Source organism: Pristis pectinata, chromosome 9, assembly GCF_009764475.1.
Source record: "Pristis pectinata isolate sPriPec2 chromosome 9, sPriPec2.1.pri, whole genome shotgun sequence".
In the NCBI taxonomy this organism is placed as follows: Eukaryota; Metazoa; Chordata; class Chondrichthyes; order Rhinopristiformes; family Pristidae; genus Pristis; species Pristis pectinata.
Window position 1 is genome coordinate 29,078,333 of NC_067413.1, and position 26,072 is coordinate 29,104,404.

The following is a 26,072-nucleotide window of genomic DNA, read 5'->3' on the forward strand; positions in this document are numbered from 1 at the left end:
TCAGAATACTCAAAGGTCCACTGCCCTTCTCTACCGGATTCCTTCTTCTTCAGCCCCTTGCCTCGTCTACCTATCACCTCTTTACAATTTTTTTTTATTAATTCCAGATAGAAAATACAAAGTACATAAAACAAAAGAAAAGACAATATGTTACAAAATACATTGTATTGAGTCACACTCTAAATCACAATACCTCATATTGATAAACAGAAATGATAACTAATTAATATTAATTAATTGGAATAATTTTATTATAAAAAAATCTAAACACACTACCAAGACCGAAGTTGTTTGGTTAAAAAAAAGACAAAAAAAGCCCTGAAGACATAATAGTATTAGCCAGTATCTGTACTTTAAGCACCAAATCAATGGTTTTGAAAGTAGTTCAAAAAAGGTCCCCACAATATTTGATAGTCCAGATTACATACAGAAATTGAACAAGGGATCTTCTCTAAGTTTAGATATGACATAATATCCCATAGCCATTGAACATGAGTGGGGGGAGTAACTTCATTCCATTTAAGCAACACAGCCCTCCTGGCTACAAGAGAAATAAAGGAAATATGTGTAGGTCAGAAGTCTCCCAAATTATATCTTTTTCTCCAACAATCCCATAAAAAGCAGTTGAAGGATTTGGCTTAAAATTTATTTTAAAAAGCACAGAAAAAGTTTGAAATACCTTGATCCAGTATTTTTTAAGACTTCGACATGACTAAAACATGTGAATTAAGGAAGCCTCTCCATTCTTGCATTTATCACAATAAGAAGATATATCCGAATAAAAATGTGATAACTTGTCTTTGGACAGGTGAGCTCTATGGACCACTTTAAATTGAAGAGGAGGGAGTGAAGCGCATATAATGATGAAATATTAACCAATTTAAAAATTTCATTCCAAGTTTCCTCAGAAATTGAAATCTGCAAATCATGTTCCCAAGCATTTTTAATTTTGTCTAAAGGAGCCTTATTCGTTCCTGATAACCTACCATAAATCTTAGATATTGAATCATCATAAAGAGGCTTCAAATTAAAAATTGCATCTAGTAAGTTTTTATCAGGACTTATAGGGAATGTATGTACTTGAGATCGGAGAAAGTCTCTGATTTGCAAATATCGAAAAAAGTGTGTTTTTGGTAAATTATATTTAATTGACAATTGTTCAAACGTAGCAAAATTTCCTCCAACAAATAGATCCTGAAAACAAGTGCTGTAATACCCAATCTATCCCATTCTTTAAAAACTACGTCAGTCATAGAAGGTACCTATCACCTCTCAGTTTATTACATCTCCCCACCCTCCCCCACCAACCTTCTCCCTTTCACCTGGACTCACCTATCACCTGGACTCACCTATCACCTGAACTCACCTATTCCTTGCCTGCGTGTGCTCCTCGCCCTCCCGCCACCTTCTTATTCTGGCTTCTGCCCTCTTCCTTTCCAGTCCTGACGAGGGGTCTCTGTCGGAAACGCCGACTGTTTATTTCCCTCCATAGATGCTGCCTGACCTGCAGAGTTCCCTCCAGCACTTTTGTGTCTCTGCGAGTCGGAAGTGGTTTGTGTGACAGCTACACTGAGGGGCGGAAGAGATTTTTTTTTGTCAGCGGAGTCGGTTGCAGTTTAACGCTGTGTGTCCCAATAGGCACAGTAATAGGTGGCGGAATCCTCTGGCCTGAGATAGTCCACCGTCAGAACAAACTGTTTGGTTCCAACGTTCCTCGCTCTAAATCTGTCACTAAATCCATCGTCCCGGTTGTTGACCCCATTACTATAATAAAGGATCCTGACCGGACGCTGCCCCACTGGCTGCCGGTACCAGTGGATGACAGTCGTGCTCACTTCGTCCAGATCGCAGGTGATTATGACATATCTGCCCACACGTGAGGTGAGGGACAGCTGATTCTGTATCAAACCATCACCGAGGCATCTGCCTGTGAAAATAGAAATCAAACTCATAACTTGTTTACAGACTGAAGCAAACAGACAGTAAGTGCATAAAAGTAAATCAACTTACGGAGAAAAAATATCACAAAAGCCACGCATCCCAGCCGCATGTTGTTTGTCGAGTTGTGACAGGATTTGACATCTACCTGAAGGTGGTCTGCCTGGTTGTATATAACACCACTCTTCACATCCCACTTTCTCTCGACGTGTCACAGACCACGCCTTCCAAACCATTTTGAAAGCCACACATTTTGTTATTTCCTGTGTGTTAACTGACAATTTGGTAGAATTGCACAGCAGTTTATTGGAGGATTTTTTTGGGCCAAAAGCTGGTTCGAATTTCGTCTCGCTTAAGTAACATGAAGAAATCCGTAATGATCCCCAAATGAGCCATCTTCTCCGGTTTGCCCTTTCAGCCACACACCATTACATTTAAAAATATTTCTTCTTTTTTTATCGTTGCTACGTGAAATTCCCGAAATTCCCCGCCTAACATCAGGGTTGGAGCAAGTAACTTCAGCACAGGGGCTCGGCGCTTCCAGACGGCCAGAGTACGTAGAGGTCATTCATCCGGACGCCCCAGTGTCATCCTCTTATCCTTTACTTTGTCCAGTCCTTTGTCTCTGGATTCTGTGACGGAGCAAGGAGAGTGGGGTCCCGGAGACACACGACCACCAAAGGCTCCTCTCCACACGGGCTGTTCAAGCGCTGGCCCTGGAACTGTCTGTAGCCAGCCCAGCCCCTGGCCACCGGATTCCCGAGTCAGCTCCACGGAGCTCAGCTGGTCCGTTGGGTTGGAAGTTTGATGACCGGAGTGCCATCTACCATCATGCCGGTGATTCTGTTTACTTTTCCCCATTAACGCAGTTTTAACGATTTCATCTAGGAAGAGCCTGTCAGTAAAGATTAACTTACATTAGCTTCCGCTGGAAAATTGGAAAGGGCGATTTCTAATCAGGCGGTGCATGTAGTCGGTTGAGCACTCGGGACCCACTTCCCTGCCGCTGTAAACATCCAAGTGCCAGAAACCACCAAGTCCCAAACTCTAAAACTACCCACACACATGCCCCTTAAAATCACCCAATTAGTTAAAAAACTCTATCTTCTGACAACTCCTTTAGCCGAGCAAACAGTTTGTCAGGTTAGGCTCCTCGATTAACAATCTTCCCCCATGCATGCTCCGCCTGCAATCACTTTCCCACCGCCCCGACGCACTGGGGGCGATTTTAAAGGCTCCATCCAGGAGAAGGGAAGTGAAGAAGATGTTCCTGAGATCACAGATTCCCGTTGGTGCAAGTCATCATGTAGACAGGAAGTTACAGGGTGAAAACGGAACCGGCTAAGCAAATAACCGAGGAGCCCTGATCAGAATTGGGAAGATGTGGCTGATTTTGAATTCCCATTGGACTGATATCCAAGAGCAGTTCCTGGGAGGGAAGGGCGAGAAAGGGTCCACTAAATGCAACGTGGGCATCAACTACGATTTTTATTTATATTTATAGAATGTGTTACGGCAAAGAACATCACTTAATGCCATGCCTGGTTTTATTGTTGTGAGCCCCTTCCCGACCCTCGCGGTGTGGGGAAGGCGCTCCCAATGTGCTATTTTTAAGTAAAATGGTTTTGACTCAGCAAGGAATGTTTTAAATCTAGACGGTGTAGGACTTGGATGGAGCCTTTGAGATACTAGTGTGCCCGTGTGTCTATTATCACACTGGGTGAAAGAGCCGGGAGCTGGGTGTATCTTGAACACTGTAGCCATGATGCATAGATAATTGAGAGAATGGTGGTGAATGGGTTGTCACAAGCAGCTGCCAGATATCCTGTGCTGGAGCTGCACTCATCCTGCAAGTGAAGTAAGTTTCAGCACACTCGACACTTCCGCTTTCTAAACCCTGGTGAGTCACGAGGAGAGTTAATCAAAGCAGAATACCCAGTCCTTGAATGAAATCATGAGGATTCACTTCACAGAAGGAGGCTATTCGGCCCACTGCGTCCATGCGCAATGTTTATGCAGTTGATTAAATTAAATTTCTGGTCTGGAGAGGATTTCAACACCTTTGAATGCCGAGGGGCCATGGCTGGACTCACGGTATTGGAGGTCCTCACTGCGCAGAAGAGGTTTGTCATTAATTACTTGCCTTTTATCAGCCCAAGCCTAAACTCTATCTCAACCGTTTTAGTCTCCTTATTTAAGTGCGAATATACTTGTCTCGGGGTCAGTATAGGGAAGACTCACATAAAAGCATACGATCAGAAGATATCAGAGCAGATTCAGCCCATCGAGTCGGCTCCACTATTCAACTGCAGTTAATTTTTTTCTCTCAACCGCATGTTCCCGCCCTCTCTCTCAACCCTTAACCCACTTGCCAATCAAGAATCTTTCAATCTCTACCTTACATACAATGACTTGGCCTCCACAACCCTCCGCGGCAAAGAATTCCACAGATTAACCACACTCCGACTGAAGAAATTCGTCCTCATCTCAGTTCTAAGGGGATGTCCGTTTATTTTGAGGCTGTGGCCCCGGATCCTAGATTCTCCTACTAGTGGAAACATCCTCTCCACATCCATTCTATCTAGGCCTTTCAGGATCCTGTAAGTTTCATTGATATCCCCCTTCATCCTCTGAAATCCATTGACTACAGGCCCAGAGACACCAAACCCTCCTCATGCGTTAAGCCTCTCATTCCAGGGATCATTCTTGTGAACATTTTCTGGGCCGTCTCCAGGGCCAGCGCATCCTTCCTTAGGCACGGGGCCTAAAATCGTTCATAATTTTCCAATTGCGGTCTGACCAACGCCTTACAAAGCCTCAGCTGTACATGCTTGCTTTTATAATCTAGTCCTCCAGAAATGAATGCTAACATTGCATCTGTCTTCCTTTCTACGAAGTCAACTTGCAAGTTAACCTTAAGGGAATCCTGAACTAGGATTCCCAAATCCGTTTGCACCTCCAATTTTTGAATTCTCTCCCCATTTAGAAAATAGACTACGCCTTTATCCTTCAAACCAAAGTGCATAATCCCACACTTCCCTATGCTGTATTCCATCTGCCAATTCTTTGCTCACTCTCCTAACCTGTCCAAGCCCTTCTGCACACTCTCTGCCCCTCCACCCTTCTCTGTATCACCTGCAAATTTGGCCACAATTCCATCAGTTCTCTCATCCAGATCATTAACGCATAAAGTGAAAGGTTGAGGTTCCCACACTGAGCCCTGCGCAATTCCACTAGTCACCGGCAGCCATCCTGAAAAGGACCCCTATATCCCCACTCTCTACCAGTCACCAACCTTCTATTCATGCTAGTACCTTGCATCTAACACCATGGGCTCTTATCTTGTTTAGTGATCTCATGTGTGGCACCTTGTCAAAGGCCTTTTGAAAACCCTAGCAAATAACGTTCACAGTTTCTCCCTTGTCTAACGTGATTGATTAATGGTTTATGAGAAAACATTGAGTGGGTTGGGCCTGAACCATCTGTAAGTTAGAAGAATGGAAAAAGATCTAACTGAAAACCATAAAAGACTGAGAGGACTTGACAATGTGGATTCCTCTTGCTGGCTACACAATTACCTTTGATTGGGCCCACAATCACTCTGTTTACTTTTAACTATTGAATTCCAGTTGACTTTCCACTTTCACCCTTGTGTGGGCTCATCTCCATGGGCCTCAAACCAGGGATGAACAATGTAGAACGTCACATGTGAGCGGCTGCCGTATTCAGTCCTCTACTCTCTGCAGTCAAGTCCAAACTCATTTTGAAAGTAAAACAATTTAATATAATTTGCCATTTGAACCTTTCTTGATTGAGTTCAACAATTTCCTCCAAATCGAGTCCACTTGTTAGATTCTCAAACTTCTGCCCATACCCCATTTCCCAACCGCTTGCCTTGTTTGTCCATGACTCAAACTAAACTGATTTCCTTTAAGTGCCCATCCGCCGTCCAAATCAGCCACTGACCGACCAGCTCTTCTCTTGTTTCTAATTATTCCCACCTCAGAAATTTACCTTTCCTCTTCAGATCCTTGGCCTAAACTTCGTTAAAAATCCGTTTGGTTTTTTGTGTTCTTGGATATGCTGGCTTCGGACCCAGTGAGTTTGCCTCAACATCTATTTGTATGCAGCTCCATAGTTTGAGAACTCCCAAAGTACACCTACACTGCCTCGCTGCTGCAGTTTCCACTGATGGGTCGATAAAAAAAAAACAGAAAATAACCTCGCCGGCTCTGCAAGACAGGAAGTTTTTGTATAAAGAGTCAATACAACAATATCACCGTAGGTCATGGCGGCACGGTAATAGGTCGCTGTGTCCTTCGGCACAATATTGTCGATAATGAGAAACAAGTTGGAAGTGCCTTCATTTGATTTTGCCTCTGAACCTTGAGGGGAAGTCCAGGTTTAGGACAGGAGTTGAAGGATCTTGCGGACCGCAGTATTTTTTGTTGGTACCAGTGGAGAGAAATGAGGGCTGGATTGTCTATGCCTTCGGTCTGGCACAGGAAACGTGCAGGTCTTGCTGGCGGCCCTGGTGAAGGACAAGTCTGGCTGCTTCGAGAACTCCAGATCTGTGGAAGCGGCTGAAGGACATGGCGAGAGAGAAACAGTAACATCAGAGACCGTGTATTAGAAATGGAAGCATCTATACAAAGGACAAATTCATCAGAGTTTCTTTGTCTAATACTTTAAATTTCTGGTGTGTAACTTACAAGAAAGCAAAGCAAACACTAGGGCCAAACGAACTGAAATGTTGCCCTTCCCAGCAGACCGTCGGTCCCTTCCTGGCGCCGACTCACTCGATCCTTCTTACTCGGTGGACACTCAGTGCTCTGTATTTTATGCCACTAATCCGGGGGCTTCAAGGCGTGTGAGACCTTATCACCGATTTAATATTAGCTTTTTGCTTCAGTGCCCTGGTGTGTAGAGTGTCGGGTGAGATGAACGGGTGGGGTGAGAGGGTGCAATGAGAGATTGTGGGTTGGAGGGATTGGTGTGAGACGGTCAACGTTGCGGCGTTCTGATTGGGTAAGGTAGTGGATGGTGGGGTTGAGCTGAGCTGCGGTGGGATTTGTTGGGGGGGGGCGTCATCGATCGCCGAATTTATAATAGTGTATTCATTAGAAGCAAATGTCGGCCAGAGTTTAATAAGTCAACGGCAAACCTGTAAGAGAGGTAAGTTATATCAGGGGAGGGGGAAATAACAAATAAACGAACCAGAAAGGTAACCGCAAATTATCGCAGAGGTGAAGCTTATAAGTATATTTTATATTTTAAATGTGCTAACCGTTGAAGTAATGAAATCTAAGGTAAGTAAATAGACTCATGTTTTTGGTTTCCCACGAGGCTAGTCAACAGATAAACATGAGGAATTTTATAAGTCCATAAAGCGCTGAAAGTCGGGAATGGTAGGGAGACGACTAGAGTCTCCAGAATATTTGGGCAGTTATAGTGATCGATGACCGTCAGCACAGATTCGGGAAGAATCTGATTAACCCGGTTTATTTTTTTAAGAAGATTTCCAAGTGGTGGATCTGGAACTGCCCGTGGATGTTGTCCTGTCGACCTCCAGAAACCATCTGATGAGTTTTCAAACAAGATTATTGGCACTCATAAGAGCTCAAGGAATAGTAGACAACGGGGATTGCTAATTGGTTGGAACTTCGGAGAAAGTGAAATAGAATGGGTGAGGTAGTGAGTGGATGGTGGGGTTGCGTAGAGTTGAGCCGAGCTGCGGTGGGATTGGTGGCGGGGGAGTCCATCGGCGAATTTATATTTTGTGGTCAAATAGAAAATAAGAATGTAAGGAACAGGAGCAAGAATGGGCTATTCGTCCCGTCGAGCCTGATTTGCCGCTCATCAAAATCATGAATGATCTCCTATCTCAGCGTTATTTCCTGCACTACCGCCACCTCCCCCCCCCCATCACACACACATACCCCACTCTGTTTCCCTTATACCTGTCCAGATTCTCTCCCAATTCACTGCTGGCAAGCGATAAGTGTAAATGGATAGACTGCCGATGATGAGGGTGGTTGGGTAACTTTCGTTGCATTAGGTAGAGGAGATCTTTATCTGAAGAAAGATTGTGCTAGTTATGCGAATTCTCTGTGAGTCGGAAGTGGTTTGTGTGACAGCTACACTGAGGGGTGGAAGGGTTTTTTGTCAGCGGGGTTGGTGGCATTTTAACGCTGTGTGTCCCAATAGGCACAGTAATAGGTGGCGGAATCCTCTGGCTTGATATCGTTCACCTTTAGAACAAACTGTTTGGTTCCAACGTTCCTCGCTCCAAATCTGTCACCAAATCCATCGTCCCGGTTGTTGACCCCATTACTATAATAAAGGATCCTGACCGGACGTTGCCCCACTGGCTGCCGGTACCAGTGGATGACAGTCGTGCTCACTTCGCCCAGATCGCAGGTGATTCTGATATTTCTGCCCACACGTGAGGTGAGGGACAGCTGATTCTGTATCAAACCATCACCGAGGCATCTGCCTGTGAAAATAGAAATCAAACTCATAACTTGTTTACAGACTGAAGCAAACAGACAGTAAGTGCATAAAAGTAAATCAACTTACGGAGAAAAAATATCACAAAAGCCACGCATCCCAGCCGCATGTTGTTTGTCGAGTTGTGACAGGATTTGACATCTACCTGAAGGTGGTCTGCCTGGTTATATATAACACCACTCTTCACATCCCACTTTCTCTCGACGTGTCACAGACCACGCCTTCCAAACCATTTTGAAACCCACACATTTTGTTATTTCCTGTGTGTTAAATGACAAATAGGTAGAATTGCATAGCAGTTTATTGGAGGATTTTTTTGGGCCAACAGCTGGTTCGAATTTCGTCTCGCTTAAGTAACATGAAGAAATCCGTAATGATCCCCAAATTAGCCATTTCCTCCCGATTGACGTTTCAGTCACACATCGCCATATTTTTTTTAAAAAAATCTTCTTTCCGTATCGCTGCTACGTGAAAATCCCGAAATTCCCTGCCTAACAACAGGGCTGGAGCAAGTAACTTCAACACAGGGCTCGGCGCTTCCAGACGGCCAGAGTACGTAGAGGTCATTCATCCGGACGCCCCAGTGTCATCCTCTTATCCTTCACTTTATCCAATCTTTTGTCTCTGGATTCTGTGACGGAGCGTGTGGTCCAGGAGACACACGACCACCAAAGGCTACTCCCCACACGAGCTGTTCAAGCGCTGGCCCTGGAACTGTCTGCAACCAACCCAGCCCCTGGCTACCGGATTCCCGAGTCAGCCCCACGGAGCTCAGCCGGTCCGTTGGGTGGGATGTTTGATGAACAGAGTGCCATCTACCATCATGCCTGTGGTTTTGTTCATCTTTCCCCATTAACGCGGTTTTAATGATTTCACTGGGGAACAACCTGTCAGTAAAGATTAACTGACATCAACTTCCGCTGGAAAATTGGAAAGGGCGATTTCTAATCAGGCGGTGCACGTTGTCGGTTGAACACTCGGGACCCATTTCCCTGCCGCTGTAAACATCCAAGTGCCAGAAACCACCAAGTCCCAAACTCTAAAACTACCCACACACCTTTCCCTTAAAATCACCCAGTTAGTTAAAAGAAATCTCTCTTCTGACAACTCCTTTAGCCCAGCAAACATTTTGTCAGGTTAGGTTCCTCGATTAACAACTTTCCTTCGTGCATGCTCCCCCTGCAATCACTTTCCCACCGCCCTGACGCCGTGGGACGATTTTAAAGGCTACATCCAGGAGAAGGCAAGTGAAGAGATGTTCCTGAGATCACAGATTCCCGTTGGTACAAGTCATCATGTCGACAGGATGTTACAGGATGTAAACGGAACCAGCTAAGCAAATAACCAAGGAGCCCTGATCAGAATAGAGAAGCTTTGGCCGATTTTCAATTCCCATTGGACTGATATCCAAGAATACGTTCCTAGGAGATAAAAGGGCGAGAAATAGTCCGCTAAATACAACGTGGGCACCAACGGCAATTTGTAACAAAATTCACGGAATGTGTTACGGCCAAGAACATCATTTAATGTCATGCCTGGTTTTCTTGTTGTAAGCCCCTTTCCAACCCTCGTGGTGTGGAGAAGGCGCTCCCAATGTGCTACTTTTAAGTAAATCGTTCCCATGGTTTTTACTCAGCGAGCAATGTTTCAAATCAAGACGGTGTGGGACTTGAATGGAGACTTTAAGATACTCGGGTGCCCGTGTGCCTGTTATCATACTGGGTGAAAGAGCCGGGAGCTGGGTGTATCTTGAACACTGCAGCCATGATGCGTAGATAATTGGGAGAATGGTGGTGAATGGGTTGTCACAAGCAGCTGCCAGGTATCCTGTGCTGGAGCTGCACTCATCCTGCAAGTGAAGTAAGTTTCAGCACACTGGAGACTGCTTTCTATACTCTGGTGAGTCAGGAGAGTCAATCAATGCAGAATACCCAGTCCTTGAATGAAATCATAAGGATTCACGGCATAGAAGGAGGCTATTCGGCTCACTGTGTCCATGCACAATGTTTATGCAGTTGATTAAATTAAATTTCTGGTCTGGAGAGGATTTCAATACCTTTGAATGCCGAGGGGCCATGACTGGACTCGCGGTATTGGAGTTCCTCACTGCTCAGAAGAGGTTTGTCATTAATTACTTGCCTTTTATCAGCCCAAGCCTAAACTCTATCTCAACCGTTTTAGTCTCCTTATTTAAGTGCGGATATACTTGTCTCGGGGTCAGTATAGGGAAGATTCACATAAGACCATACGACCATAAGATATCAGAGCAGATTCAGCCCATCTAGTCTGCTCGGCTATTCAATCTTAGCTGATTTTTTTCCTCTCAACCGCATGTTCCCGCCTTCTCACACAACCCTTAACCCACTTGCCAATCAAGAACATATCAATGTCTTCCTTAAATACACCCAATGACTTGGCCTCCACAACCCTCCGTGACAATGAGTTCCATAGATTCACCATCCTCTAACTGAAGAGGTTCCTTTTATCTCACTTCTAATGGAGTGTCCTTTTATTCTGAAGTACTACTCTGGGATCCTAGACTCTCCTCCTAATGGAAACATCCCCTCCATGTCCACCCTATCCAAGCCTCTCAGTATCCGGTAGGTTTCAATGAGATATCCCCTCATCCTTCTGAAGTCCATCGAGTACAGGCCCAGAGACATCAAACGCTCCCCATACATTAAGCCTTTCATTCTTGTGAACATCTTCTGGACCCTCTCCAGGATTAGCACATCTCTCCTTAAATACGGGGCCCAAAATTGTTCACAATGTTCCAATTGCGGTCTGACCAGCGCCTTATATAGCCTCAGCTGTACATCCTTGCTTTTATATTCTAGTCCTCTCGAAATGAATGCGAATCTTGCACCTGCCTTCCTTTCTTCTAACTCAACCTGCAAGGTAACCATAAGGGAATCATGAACTAGGACTCCCAAGTCCCTTTGCAGCACTGATTTCTGAATTCTCTCCCCATTTAGGAAATACTCTACACCTTTATTCTTCAGGCCAAAGTGGACAATCCCACACTTCCCTATGCTGTATTCTATCTGCCAATTCTTTGCCCACTCTACTAACCTGCCCAAGCCCTTCTGCAGACTCCTTGCCTCCTTAACAATACCTGCCCCTCCACCTTTCTCTGTATCGCCTGCAAATTTGGCCACAAAGACATCAGTTCACTCATCCAGATCATTAATGCATAAAGTGAAATGTTGTGGTTCCCACACTGAGCCCTGTGGAACACCACTGGTCACCAGCAGCCACCCATAAAAGGACCCCTATATCCCCATTCTCTACCTTTTGCCAGTCAGCCAATGTTCTCTAACACCACGAGCTCTTATCTTGTTTTGCAGTCCCATGTGTGGCACCTTGTCAAAGGTCTTCTGAAGATCCAAGTAAATAACGTTCATTGACTCTCCTTTGTCTAACATGATCAATTAATGGTTTATGAGAAAACATTGAGTGAGTTGGGCCTGAACCATCTGTAAATTGGAAGAATGGAAAAAGATGTCATTGAAAACTATAAAAGACTGAGAGGACTTGACAATGTCGATGCTTTCCCAATTATGGTTCTATTAAATGGGTAAATTGGTTTATTATTGTCACATGTACCGAAGTACAGTGGGAAACTTTGTTTTGCATGCCATCCATACAGATCATTTCATCACATCAGTACATTGAAGTCGTACATGGGAAAAGCAACTTGGAGTCACGGTCTCAGGATAAGTGTTCAGCCTCTTATGACTGAGGTAGGAGTACTTTCTTCAGTTTCTCTACCCAACATCTCTAATAAATATATTCAAGTTAAAAATAGATTTCTGCACATAGAGACCGGGCATAAAATGTAGTTGAAGCCAAAATTCAGAGCAGGCATTACCTTATTGAATAAAAGAGCAGGTTGTGAAATTACATATTCACCCTGTGACAACGTGGGTTAACAGTTTCCTCCCACATCCTAAAGATGTGCTGGCAGTTTAAAAGGCTGCTGACTTACTAAATCTGTACAAAAGGAGGCCATTCAACCCATGATGCGCATACCAACTTCTAATGGAGGAATCTCACCATTCCCATTCCCTTTCCTCCACTGTAGCCTTTCACCTTATTTTCCTTCAAATATCCACCAATTTGACTTTGATTATTCTGTGATTTACGTATACTTAGGGATAATTTATTCTGGCCAATTAACCTATCAGAACATCTTTGGAATGTGGGAGGAAACTGGATCACCCATTGGAAACCCCCATGGTCAAAAGGAGAATGTGGAAACTTCACAAACAGCACCCAAAGTCAGGATTGAGGACAGTCACAAAATGTGTACAATTTCTTTGCCATGTCCTTGCATGGCGGTGTAGCGGTTAGCGTAACGCTATTACAGCGCCAGCGTCCCGGGTTCAATTCCAGCTGCCATCTGTAAGGAGTTTGTACATTCTCCCCATGACTCCGTGGGTTTCCTCTGGGTACTCTGGTTTCCTTCCACATTCCAAAAGATGTACGGGTTAGGAAGTTGTGGGCATGGTATGTTGGCGCCGGAAACGTAGCTACACTGGCAGGCTGCCCCCAGAATACTCTACGCAAAGACGTATTTCACTCTGTGTTTCGATGTATATGTGACTAATAAAGAAATTTTATCTTATTCTCCAGTATAATTTATCCCATCTTAGTCTGTAAGATATTCACATTTTTTTTGCTGATCTTTCCCCCTTTACGTAACTATTGAAGCTCCCACATGCTGTTTTCACGTTCCTCCTATCCTGCTCATGATCTATGTTTTCTACTTTCCCATTACTACTTTCCTTAATCCTGCTTTGCTGAATTCTGAGTTTATCGCAATCCTCTGTCTTACTACTTTTTGGAGGCAACTTTGTAAGATTTTCCTTTCATCTAATTGTACCTATAACTTCCGTTAGGAATCGTGACTGGACCTGTTGGGTTTCTTTTCAGCTTCAATAGATTTTTTTTTATTTGTAAACCATGAGTTAATTCTTTAAAAGTTAGTCAATGATGGTTGCCCAATCTACCACAGCCAACTCCCACTTCATGCCTTTGTAGTTTATTCCAGTTTAAAATCCTAGTTTCAGATCATAATGAATCACTTTCGTCCTTTATGATCAGATTCTATCTAAAATTCTCTTTTAAAGTGTCATGCCTGCGAACAGCTGTTACATTCACCTCATCTCTGAAATCAGTTCCTTTGTCCATGTTTGAATGAAGGCTGTAATGGGGATTGGAACCAAGTGACCTTACCAAAATCCAAACTGACCACTGGTCAACAGATTATGGAGTCATAGTGTGCAGAAACAGGCCCTTCAGTCCACTGAGTCTGCATCAACCATGAAGCATCTATTTATACAAAACCTATATTAATCCCATTTTTATATTACCCACATTCACATCAATTCCTCCAAATTCTACCACTCACCTACACACTAAGGCAATTCGTACAGCGGCCAATTTATATTCCTTTCTGATGTTATTCAGTTTAACTCTCACAATAATGACACATGGTGAAATCTTAGATTTACAGGATTGGCATTCAGGATATCACTGCAGAAACAAGTATAGCTGCAAGTGCCTATGTTTTGGTGAATTTAATTTATGATGCAAGGATCCCTCTTGTTTATAAGAGAATGGAGCAATTTCTCAGGAAAAATTCAGGGAATGTTTCAAAAAGTGGTATGTTAATATAAAAATAATAAATACCAGGAGGGATAAGATACCAGTTCGAATTCTCTTAACATGACCTTAATAAAGTAACTGATTTGGCTGTACAAACCAAACAAGAAAATCAAGATGACTAAAATTTAGGATTAACCATCAAAACAAATGTATTGCCTGATGGTGACATACGTCCATTTCTTCTGTAAATGAATACCAATTGGTGAAATACCTTGAAGCTTTGATTTTTTTTAACCAGTGGGAAACTCATCAACAAGGGGACAACTACAAGATAAGGGCTGGGTCATTTAAAACTGGTGCATAGAAACTTCTCCTAGTGGGTAGTGACTCACTGGAATTCTCTGCCTCTGGGTGTGGTAAAGCCCAGGTGATTGGATATACTTGAAGTAGAGATAGATAAATATTTGAAAGATTGAGGAGTTGAGGGTTATGGAGAACTAGCGGAGAAGAGGAGTTGAGGCCAGCATAGGTCAGCCATGATCATATTAAATGGTGTGGGGCAGGCTTGAGGGGCCGACTAGCCTACTCCTGCTCTTAATTTCTTCTGCTCTTGATGGGGCTATTGCTGTTTGTAAGAGAAGAACGTTAGGGGTCTATGGAACATAGAGAAATGCAGCAGAGGTACAGGCCCTTCGGCCCATTGTGTCTGTCCTCAAGACGATGCCAAATTTTCTTCTCTGTGAGAAGAAAACTGAGGACATATTGATGGGATGGGAAACTTATAAATAAGTACTCAGTGGAGTATTCTCTGGTTTTAAGGTGTAAAGGAAGACATCTATTGTTACAGAGAAGTTTTTAAAACTTGCTTTTGCACAGCATACCTGATTTGGCTGATTTCCTATAGAAGAATCAGAATCAGGATCAGGTTTATTACTGAATTATATGACGTGAAATTCATTGTTTTGTGGTAGCAGTACAGTGCAAAGACATAAAAATTACTACAAATTACAAAAAGAAATAAATGGTGCAAAAAAGGAATAATGAGGCAGTGTTCGTGGGTTCATGGACCATTCAGAAATCTGGTGGTGGAGGGGAAGAAGCTGTTCTTGAATCATTGAATGTGGGTCTTCAGGCTCCTGTACCTCCTCCCCGATGGTAGTAATGAGAAGAGGGCATTTTGCAGATGGTGAGGATCCTTTGTGATGGACGCTGCCTTCTCAAGGAATCGCCTCTTGAAGATGTCCTTGATGGTTGGGAGAGTTGTGCCCGTGATGAAGCTGGCTGAGTCTACAACCGTTGTGTGAAACGGTTCTTTAGGAATCTTAAAGGTAGAGGAACTCTGGACACAGTCTTTGTAATTTAAAAAGTAGTTTAATCACAAAGGCAAACGCAGGGACAGAATGAATAGGAACAGATGCACACTCACACCCACGCAGGAGACCACGGACGTGAGGGGGATCACAACTAGGATGAGATACACACACACACACAAATACACAATAAACAAGGTACAGCTTATTAAGGGATAAACACTTCAATGCCTGAATACCTTGACCCAACAAGCATTGGTCCTAACACTCCCTGGATTCTGAGTAAGATGCTTCCAAACCGCGGGGTTATGGCCACTCTTACCAGTGGTCTCTGCAGCGTTGTCTCACTACTCCTGGGGCAGTCGAAAGAGAGAGACCAGGGAATTGCAACACACTTTATAGTACTGGGGGCTGGGTGGAGCCTAACCAGGTGATTTAGGTCAGGCCAATGGTTTGGAGGTCAAGGACAAAGGTGCCCACAAGGGCCAATGGTCAGGCAGGTTCAAGGACAAAGGTGACTCTCCAAAGCCAATCCTTATGCCCACACCTGATGGGTGTGGTGGAGCCACACCTTGATTGACTGTGATGTTACTTCTGATCCAAAGACCAATGCTGTCCTCCGACCAGCGGGGTCAGTGTTGTTACGGTCACGTGACAGCCATGTGCTCTCATAGTACAACAACCCTCTGCAGTCTCTTGAGATCCTGTGTCTTGGAGCATCCATACCAGGCTGTGATGTAATCAGTCAGAATTCTCTCCACTGTACATCTATGGAAATTCTTAAGGATCTTTGGTGACATACCAAATCTTCTCAAACTCCGAACGTAGTAGAGCCATGCCTTCTTTGTGATTCAATATGTTGGGCCCAGGATAGATCCTTCTTCATGTTGATGTCCAGGAACTTGAAGCTTCTCCCCTTTCCATCTTTGACCCCTCGTTGAGGACTGGTGTTTGTTCTCCCAACTTCCCCTTCCTGAAGTCCATAATCAATTCCCTGGTCTTGCTGATGTTGAGTGCAAGGTTGTTGTTGGGACACCACTCAACCAGGCGATCTATTTCACTCCTGTATGCCTCTTTATCACCATCTGAGATTTTACCAACAGTGGTGTCATCTGCGAATTTATAGAGTGCGTTTGAGCTGTGATTAGCCACACAATCATGAGTGTAGAGAGAGAGAGTAGAGCGGTGGGCTAATCATGCACCCTTGAGGTACACCTGTATTGATTGTCAAAGCACTACAGAAGCATCACCAATGCTGAGTCTCTTGTAGTCACTCTTGATTATTTTCCCCTTTCTGTCTGGTAATCTCTTCTTGGAACAGAACTGAGAATAGAGTGTCTGAGGAGTCTGGTGTGAGGAATGAGAGCAATGTGGCAGAAATTCATGCAGCAATTCATTTAACTTCTTCCAATCTAGTGGACGACATTTGGTTTTCACGACGTGGTTTCCTCTACACTGGAGATACCAAACCCAGAATTGATGATTGCTTTGTGGAATATCTGAATCCAGTCCACAGAGTGAATCTGAGCTCTAGTTGTCTGCCACTTTAATTCTCCATCCTGCGCCTATCTAACCAACCTGTGGCCCCCTGCACATTACAATGAGGCCCACTGCAAGATTGAGGAACACCTTATCTTCTGTCCAGCCAGCCTTCCATACTCAATAATATCAAATGCTCTAACCTTCGGTAACTTGCTCTTTCTTTCTGTTTGTATCAGAACTGGCCATTTCTTCCAGTCACCGTTTTGGCTATTTTCTTTTTTTGTTTACAGTTTGTATAGTCTGATGTACTGGACATGTCCCCCAGCCTTGCTATTGGTAACACGTGACACAGACAAAGAAGCATAATCTGATTCTAACTGCCAATGAACACATTTGGTCTCACCTTATCAGAGATGTTCCTTTCGTTCCACTGTCCCCCCTCTCGCTTTCTCTGCTGCCAGAACTAATTTGACTTCCCGGTTCTTTTGAAGTATTTCCCTCCTGAAACTTTAAGTCTGTTTTTCTTTACACAGGTGCTGTCAGTCCATTTATTTTAAGAATTTAATGTTTTTATTTCAGATTTTCAGCATCTGAAGGTTTTTGATTTTCATTAACAGCGGTTCTGTCCGTGACTCTATCCCACAGTAGTTTATTCAGACAGGATTCTCCATAATCTCTCAGGTGAATGAACCCAAATCTTCTGTCAAGTTGAAAAAGTCCACATCCACTGCTCCGTGGTTTTCTTCGATCTATAATGCGTGATGAAAATGTCTGTTGTACTTCTTGATGCTAGAATCCACATTATGAGTGAGAGAGAACTATTCAGCCATTGGGAGGAGACTTTGGAGGAGGGTCTCTGTCATGACTTTTCCCAAGGCAACAGCAGGGTGAACTCTGGCCATTCTCAAACCCATCCCCTCAGGGATTGACATCCAGGCTTTCACTACTTCAAACACCTTCATCAAGATTTCACCACCAGACACAAATTCCCTTTCAGTATGCTGAAGGGACCAACCCCTTTCTGACTCCCTGAGTCACTCTTCCATTTCCAAAAACTACTCCCCTTCCCGAAGAACTTTTCTATGTAACCACAGGAGATGTATCACCTGTCCTATCACCTCTTCACACCATCTAGTCTCCCCTACACTACAGCAAACAAACAGAGATTTGGGCAATCACTTTGCGGAGCACCTGCATTCAGTCTGATAGCACAACCCTGAGCTTCCTGTTACCTGTCGCTTTCATTTTTCATTACACTCCCATTCCGACCTATCAGTATGTGTTCTCCTGCATTTTTGTAATGAGACTCAATGTAAGCCAAGGGCATTGCACCTCTCCTTCTGTCCACATTGCAGCCTTCTAGTCTCAATATCGAATTTTACAACTTCAGGTAAGTCTCTCTGTATCAGAATTTGTGATGCAGGTCATCTATCATTGGCTCAGTCTGTCATCCTCCATTGGCACAGCATGACCTCTTGGGCGTTTTCTGCAGCTCTGCATTTTCCAGCTTTCACGTTCGTTTGCTATTGTCTAACCACCCCTTTTTCATCGTTTCTGGTGTCGCTTTGTTTTTGTTCTCTCTGAATCCACTCATCAACCAATCAATCATGACCTCATCTACATTTCATCCCAATGGCATTCCGCTCTCAGAAAGATCGCCTCTGTTCCACCCAGCCCTCTCCCACTATTTCGGCATACTAAAACTAACTTGTTTTCTCTCTTCCCTAGTTCTGATGAAGGGTCTTCAACCTGACATGTTAACGCTGTTTCTAATTCCACAGATGGCCATTGATCTGAACAGAGTTTACAATATTCCTTGTGTTTGGTGCACATTTTAAGTATCTGCAGCTTTATTGGTTTCCACGGTAAACGCAGATGTTGGCGGAGATCTGCGGACGCCACACCTGTGACTTGGTTTTGAACAAGTTGAACTTTGGTACAATGGGTGGTGTTGGTACAAATTGGGTTTATGTACTGGCTTCCCGTTGCAATCGGCCACTGTGTTGCCAGTAAGCGCAGTAATAGGTGCCAGAATCATCCGCCTTGATATTCTTCAGGATCAGAGTGCACGATTTTGAATCAGCTGCTTTTTCAACAAATAACCTTGCGTCGGACACATCCTTCTGCATTTCACCTTCACTCTTAAAATACAATAGCCGCTGCGGTCCCTCTCGCGGCCTCTGCCGGTACCAATGAATATAAGCTTCCTTGATATCTATATTGTTAACCTTACAGTCAAAGCGCACAGTTTTTCTGACATCTTTGACAATGAATAATGGAGTCTGTATCAATTCCTGAGGCACCGCTTCACCTGCCGGAGAAAACAGAACAAAGTGATCGAATTATTCCACATTGTGGCAGCGAAAAACTAATCAAAATAGTGTTAAAAATCTGGAACACTGACCGAGAAAGGAGGTCAATAAAATGACAGTCGCCAACGCCTTCATGTTGGGGAGTTGGAGCGTCGAGTTGAACCAGGCGACTGAGCTCCTGCCGACTGCTCTCAACAGCGCTCCACTCCTTTTAGAAGCTGCAAGCTGCCGTTTCCATTTGGTGCGATGACGTAACAGCCTCTCATTTACTATTCAGGCTCAGCCCTGAATTTCATTCCGGATCTCACCCCCACCACGTGGCCCCGGAGCCCAAACCAGCCGTTGCCCGCAGGATGTCGTGTCTGAATCCGAGGTAAAATCCTGTCCGCGCACCTTCCATCACACGGGGCCCATGTCCGCTCTCCGCCACGCCGGACATCTCTGCCTCATGTCACCTGTTGCTGCAGCGCTAACCTGTCACCCCACCCCACCCCCATCAAGAATTGATCTTCCTCTGCCTTCAAATTATTCAAAGACTCTGTTTCTTCCAGACCACCGCCCTTTGTGGACGAGATTTTCAAAGAGTCACAACCACCCGAGAGAAAAACCTGTCTTCACCTGTGTCCGAAATGGGTGACCCCCTTATTTTAGACAGTGACGCCGGTCCCAGGTTCTCCCACAGATGGGAACATCTTCTCCACACACCATGCTGTCAAGATTGCTCAGTATCGTGTACGTTTTAATCAAGGCCCTTCTTTGAACTCTTTTAAACTCCAATTGCTGTGAGCCTGACACCTTCCTGACAGAGTGCGGAGATTCTGTTCCCTATCGGCGGAGAAATCCCTCTGTCCACCCCCATCACTTTCAACTCAACATCGTGCAGTCCAGGGAGACTGGAGCAATGAATACAAACGGCCTTGCATTTAACCCTTTCGACGCTGGATAACTGAGAGACCTTTAGAACTCATTTTTCAATAAAACATGATAGTACAAGGACAATGGACACAGCGGCTCATTTTCCGCCCGCTTCCAGTCACATCGTTTTTATGTTACGCTCTTGCGAAACCCACAATGGAATCTCACTGTGTTATAGGCACTACACAAATGTAATGTATTGTTTGCCCGGTCACTGGATCCGAGGCGCCGCATTAAAGTCAACTTTTCTGTGTTTGTTCAGCCATGCGCTCAGCGCCGTTCACTTCCGATCTCGGTTCTAATTCCGTGACAGGGAATCCTGGTGACTCCCCTCAGCCGCTCCCGCCGGTCCGCCTGTTCGCTGCACCTGGAACTGCGAATCTGTTACTGCGGGGGCGGGGAAGTGGGTTTCCTACCGTAGGGCCCTACTGCGGAAATGTAGACCATCCCTGTTCCACCACAGATGCTGTCTGACCCACTGGGTTCCTCCAGCACTTTGATTTTTATTGCTCCAGATGCCAGCATCTGCCGCCTCTCGAGTCTCCTATCGATGCTGCAGTTTGTCAGCGTCCCATCAATAGACCCTACGGGAAAATGCACTGAATTTCATGATCTGAAAATGACGAACACTTTATTTAAGATCACTATATTTAAGAACAACGATACACCGGCAAAAACATTCAGACCGGAAAGGCCTAACCGACTCTTGACCCAGTTATACATCTTTTAACGCTATTGGTTCAGAAATTTACAGCAATGCCAGACAAACATTAATTAATTGATGACAAGCATCCATCGCCATTTGTGAACGAGAAGTCAGTCCTTACAACACCCTCTGTGTGTACAGAGTAAGTTTGATTCATTTTCCCTAATGTTAGATTTTCCGGATATATCGATTCATCAGCAAACAATGAAAGTACCCAGGTTTGTCACAAAGGCATATCAGGCGACAGGGCGATATTGATCAGTTGGTGAAAAGGGCAGAGCAGTGGCAGATGGAATTTAATCCAAATAACTGTGATTCAATGCATTTATGGGAGTACGAATAAAGCCAAATCATACACAATGAACGGTCGGACCCTAAGGAGTACGAGGAACAGAGGGAGCTTTGAGTACAAGTCCAAAGATCCCTGAAGGCGGCATGACAGGTAGATAGGACGGTGTCGAAGGCATGCTAGATACTTGCCTTCATGGTACAATTTTATCTGCACTTGGCCAAAGGTGGAGCACTGTGTCCAGTTCTGGTTACCACACTATGGGGAAGGTGTGATTGCACTGGAGAGGGTGCAGAGGACATTGACTTGGACGTTGCCTGGGATGGAGAATTTCAGTGATGAGAAGAGAATCGAGCGTCTGGATTATGAGAAAACGAAGGTAATCACTATGAAGGACATAGACAGAATAGATTGTAGGAGACTATTCCCCCATAGTAGAGGTGCAGAAAACTGGAGTGCACAGGTTCAAGTTAAAGGATGAAGAAACGTCTAATTCACCCATACATCGATCTGTCGCTGCCTCTTTCTACCAATAAAGAGAGATGATGAACAGGGACTTGCTTAAAATTTTCAAACACAATTTTTTCTGTGAGTTCATTAGCGCTGTGGAGAAAGGTTAAACCAGCTTCAGTGTAAATATATAACTTCATGAAGGAATGAAACGCAGTATACAATGACAGCAATGATGGTCCAAAGCTAATCTCAAGGAACCTAAATAAAATTCATGGGAACCTCATATGAACCGATAAAAATAAAAGCAAGACAGAAGTCAAGTAATAATGAACTGGGAAATTCCCACATCTACAACTTTCTGGCATTCTGATTATCATATTTTAGCTTTAGTGATGTGCAGCAACCTGCAGATAATTTCAGTCCAAATAAGCCTGGCAACCACTGCACAACTGCACTTCCAGATGTCTACGTGGCATCATCCACACTCTAGATGTTTGTCTTTTCATTAAGCAGGAACTGCTGCCCATAGTCATTGGTATAACTACAATGCAGTGGGCACCTTTGAAAATCTTCATTTTTCTAATGTGTCACGGTGCAAAGACAGGGAATATATAGCATGAATCATTTCTGCCATCTCATATTACTATGAGTTTGTTCACCTTGCTACTGTCTGGTTGTTTGCTGTATTGTTTGTTGATGGAATGTTCTTTACAGGTTAACCTCTATAATCTGAATTATTCTTCCTGTGGGATAGATTAATTGCATTATTATTTAAAATATTTTCTCCATGTGTCAGTTTAATGTCTAGAATTGGCAGATGATCGGTCCAGGTGTATTTTTTTTTATCAGAATACACTTTCGAAAGTTGTAAAAAGTTCACATCATTTACACAAGTTTTTATTATCATAGGATGACACCTTAATGAGTGCTAATTATACTCAAAGTCAATGTGAATTCTATAAGATAATAATATTGGGAACTCAGACAAACTTTCAGAATGGGAAGGAACTTAGAGTGAATGCATATTGTGAATTTGAAAGTGGAAGTGAAAAGAAAACAATGAAATGGCTGTGAAGAAAAGAAGCTTTGGTTGTAGTAAGGTCCTTGGCATCAGTGATAATTTGCTTGGTGGAACTGCAGGCATAGAGGCTTAGAAGTCTTGCAGGATCCCTTTTTTATGATCAATGAAGGAACCACAAATCGGCATAGTGTCCGTGCATACACGGTGATATTCGTTTACTTGAATTAGTTTCAAAATATTTTGAGTTATTCTGTCTTAAAATTTAATATTCCTCTATATAGAAATATGAAATAATCCTTATTCGCAGATTTTCCCTCGCTCATTCCACGGAACACTGCCACTGAAACAATACGTCTTTCTTTTTCAATCTTTTTATTAGTTTTCAAATTAATACAGATTAATATATCAATGTTTATACATGTAATACAAAGAGATCAGGAGAACAATCATGACATGGATAATCATAAAGAACAATAAAGCATATTAAAAAATCTGTACATCCAACGATCTGTTAGTGAATGAATATAATATAAAAGAAAAAGATTTATGATAAAATATAAAAGTGTAGCGGGTGCTACCGCGATGTGAAAGCAAGACACTAGTCGATGGGCTCCAGAACAAGTTGTGGTTTATTTTCCCGCATTGCGCGGGCCTTTTAAGATAGACAGTTCCCGCCGACTGAAAACGGAAATGACGTATACGATACGTCATCAAACCTTTCCTGCGCACAGGTTCACCCCGTCACTCGGGGAGGACGAAGGCCCAACGCCATCTTTGGCCTCATCGCTCCGACGACATGCGACTCGGCTGCCGAGCTGGTTCGCTTACTGGGATGGTGAGTCGCTACACAACCCCCCCCCCCCCAGAACTGGCGATATGGCCCCCAAGGTCCGCGGGCTGTGTTAGCCATTGATTAGGAGGTCGTCCTCTGCGTCACAGTGCTGGAACCTCGGCCGGTTGTTGTAGATCTAAATGGGCCGGTTTGAGGCGGTCCATCATGAAGACCTCTTCCTTGCCCCCAGTGTCCAAAATAAAGGTGGACCCATTATTCTTGATGACCCAGAACGGCCCCTCGTATGGTCGTTGCAACGGTGCCCGAGGTGTGCCCCTGCGAACAAAAACGAACTTACAGTCTAGTAGTTCCTTGGGCTCACAGGATGGGGCTTGACCATGCCACGAAGTGGGAATCGGTGCCAAGTTGCCGAGCCTCTCGCACAGTCTTTGCAGGACTGCCATGGGTTGTTCCTCTTGGTCCCGAAGGGTGGGTATGAAATCCCCTGGGACGACCAGGGTCGCCCCGTACACGAGTTCAGCTGACGAAGCATGGAGATCTTCCTTGGGGGCAGTGCGTATGCCAAGCAGGACCCAAGGCAGTTCGTTGACCCAGTTAGGACCCTTCAGGCGGGCCATCAAGGCTGATTTTAGATGGCGGTGGAAACGTTCCACTAACACGTTTGATTGAGCGTGCTAGGCCATGGTGGTGTGCAGCTGCGTCCCCAGCATGTTCGCTAATGCAGACCAGAGGTTGGAGGTAAACTGGGTGCCCCTGTCTGAAGTGATGTGGGCCAGAACACCAAAACATGAGATCCAAGTTGTGAGCAGCACCCAGGCACAGGAATCAATTGTGCTGTCAGATAGAGGGGTTGCCTCTGGCCACCTCGTGAACTGGTCCACAATGGTAAGGAGGTACCGGGCTCCTCTTGAAACTGGCAGAGGACCAACGAGGTCGACGTGGATGTGGTCGAACCTTCTACGGGTAGGCTTGAACTGCTGTGGCGGGACCTTGGTGTGTCATTGGATTTTTGATGTCTGGCAGTGTGGACAAGTCCTGGCCCACTCACTGACCTGTTTGCGCAGGCCATGCCAGACGAAATTGCTGGTGACCAGTCAGACAGTTGATCTGATGGACGGGTGCGCCAACCTGTGTATCGAGTCAAAAATGCATTTCCTCCAGGCTGCAGGAACTATAGGGTGGGGTTGACCTGTTGTGATGTCACAAAGGAGGGTCTGCTTACCTGGACCAACTAAGAAATCTTGGAGCTGCAGGCCCGAGACTGTGGTTCTGTAGCTGGGCAACTCGTCGTCGGCTTGCTGTGCGTCAGCCAGGGCCGTGTAGTCGACACCCAGGGACAGGCTGTGGATGGTCAGTCTAGAAAGTGTGTCAGCAACGACATTGTCCTTCCCAGAGACATGTTGGATATCCGTTGTGAATTTGGAAATATAGGACAAATGTCTCTGCTGACGAGCTGACCAAGGATCGGAGACTTTGGAGAAGGCGAAGGACAAAGGCTTATGGTTGGTGAAAGCGGTGAACGGCCTGCCTTCTAAAAAGTACTGGATATTCTGGACTGCCAGGTACAGTGTTACAGTTCCCGATCAAAAGCGCAGTATTTCAGATCGGGTGGTCTAAGGTGCCTGCTGAAAAATGCCAAGGGTTGCCAATGGCCTTCGATTAGTTGTTCCAGTACTCCACCAACCACGGTGTTGGATGCGTCCACCGTGAGGGCGGTTGGAACGTCTGTCCTAGGGTGTACAAGCATCGTGGTGTCTACCATGGCATCCTTGGCCTTAACGAAGGCATCCGCAGCCTTGTCGTTCCAGGCGATGTCCTTGCCCTTACCAGCCATCAGCGAGAACAAAGGGCGCATGATACGGGCTGCTGCAGGGATGAACCGATGGTAAAAGTTGATCATCCCCAGGAATTCCTGCAGGCCTTTGACCGTGTTGGGACAGGCAAAATGGCGGATAGCGTCTACCTTGCGGGTAAGGCTGTTACTCCGTTGCTGGTGGTTCTGTGGCCGAGGAAGTCGATGGAGTCAAGTCTGAATTGGCACTTGGCCGGGTTGGTCATGAGGCCGAAATCACGGAGACGGGAATACAGTTGGTGGAGGTGGGAAAGGTGTTATTGGCGGTCACAGCTGATGATTAGTATGTCATCTAAGTAAATGAACACGAAGTCCAGGTCTCGGCCTACCGCGTCCATCAGCCGCTGGAAGGTCTGCGCGGCATTCTTAAGGCCGAACGACAGTCGAAGGAATTCAAAGGGGCCGAATGGGGTGATAATCACAGTTTTGGGGACATCATCTGGGTGGACCGGGATTTGGTGGTATCCCTGAACGAGGTCCACCTTGGAGAAGGTGTGGGCCCCATGTAGGTTTGCCGCAAAGTCCTGGATGTGAGGGATGGGGTAGCTGCCCGGGGTGCTGGCGTCATTCAGCCTGTGGTAGTCGCCACAGGGCCTCCACCTGCCGGTGGCTTTGGGGACCATGTGCAGGGAGGAGGCCCAGGGGCTGTCTGACCTGCGAACGATCCCCAGCTCCTCCATGCGACAGAACTCTTCCTTTGCCAGGCGGAGCTTGTCTGGAGCTAGTCGTCGTGCTCGGGCATGAAGGGGTGGCCCTGTAGTAATGATGTGGTGCTGCACCCCATGTTTGGGCATCGAATTTGTAAACTGAGGTGCCAGAACTGATGGGAACTCAGCTAGGAGTTTGGTGAACTCGTTTCCAGACAGGGAAATGGAGTCCAG

At 45.0% G+C, this 26,072-nt stretch overlaps 2 gene segments (V, D, J or C); both read right to left on the reverse strand.

The window, feature by feature from the left end:
* Positions 1-273: 273 nt before the first annotated feature.
* On the reverse strand, positions 274-8,603 carry LOC127574668 (immunoglobulin kappa variable 1D-33-like). The segment is given in 2 exon segments: positions 274-1,927; positions 8,518-8,603. Coding segments are annotated over 2 exon segments (351 nt in total).
* A 10,214-nt stretch (positions 8,604-18,817) lies between these two features.
* Positions 18,818-19,601, reverse strand: LOC127574466 (immunoglobulin lambda variable 3-9-like). The segment is given in 3 exon segments: positions 18,818-19,161; positions 19,255-19,370; positions 19,471-19,601. Coding segments are annotated over 3 exon segments (591 nt in total).
* Positions 19,602-26,072: the final 6,471 nt, after the last annotated feature.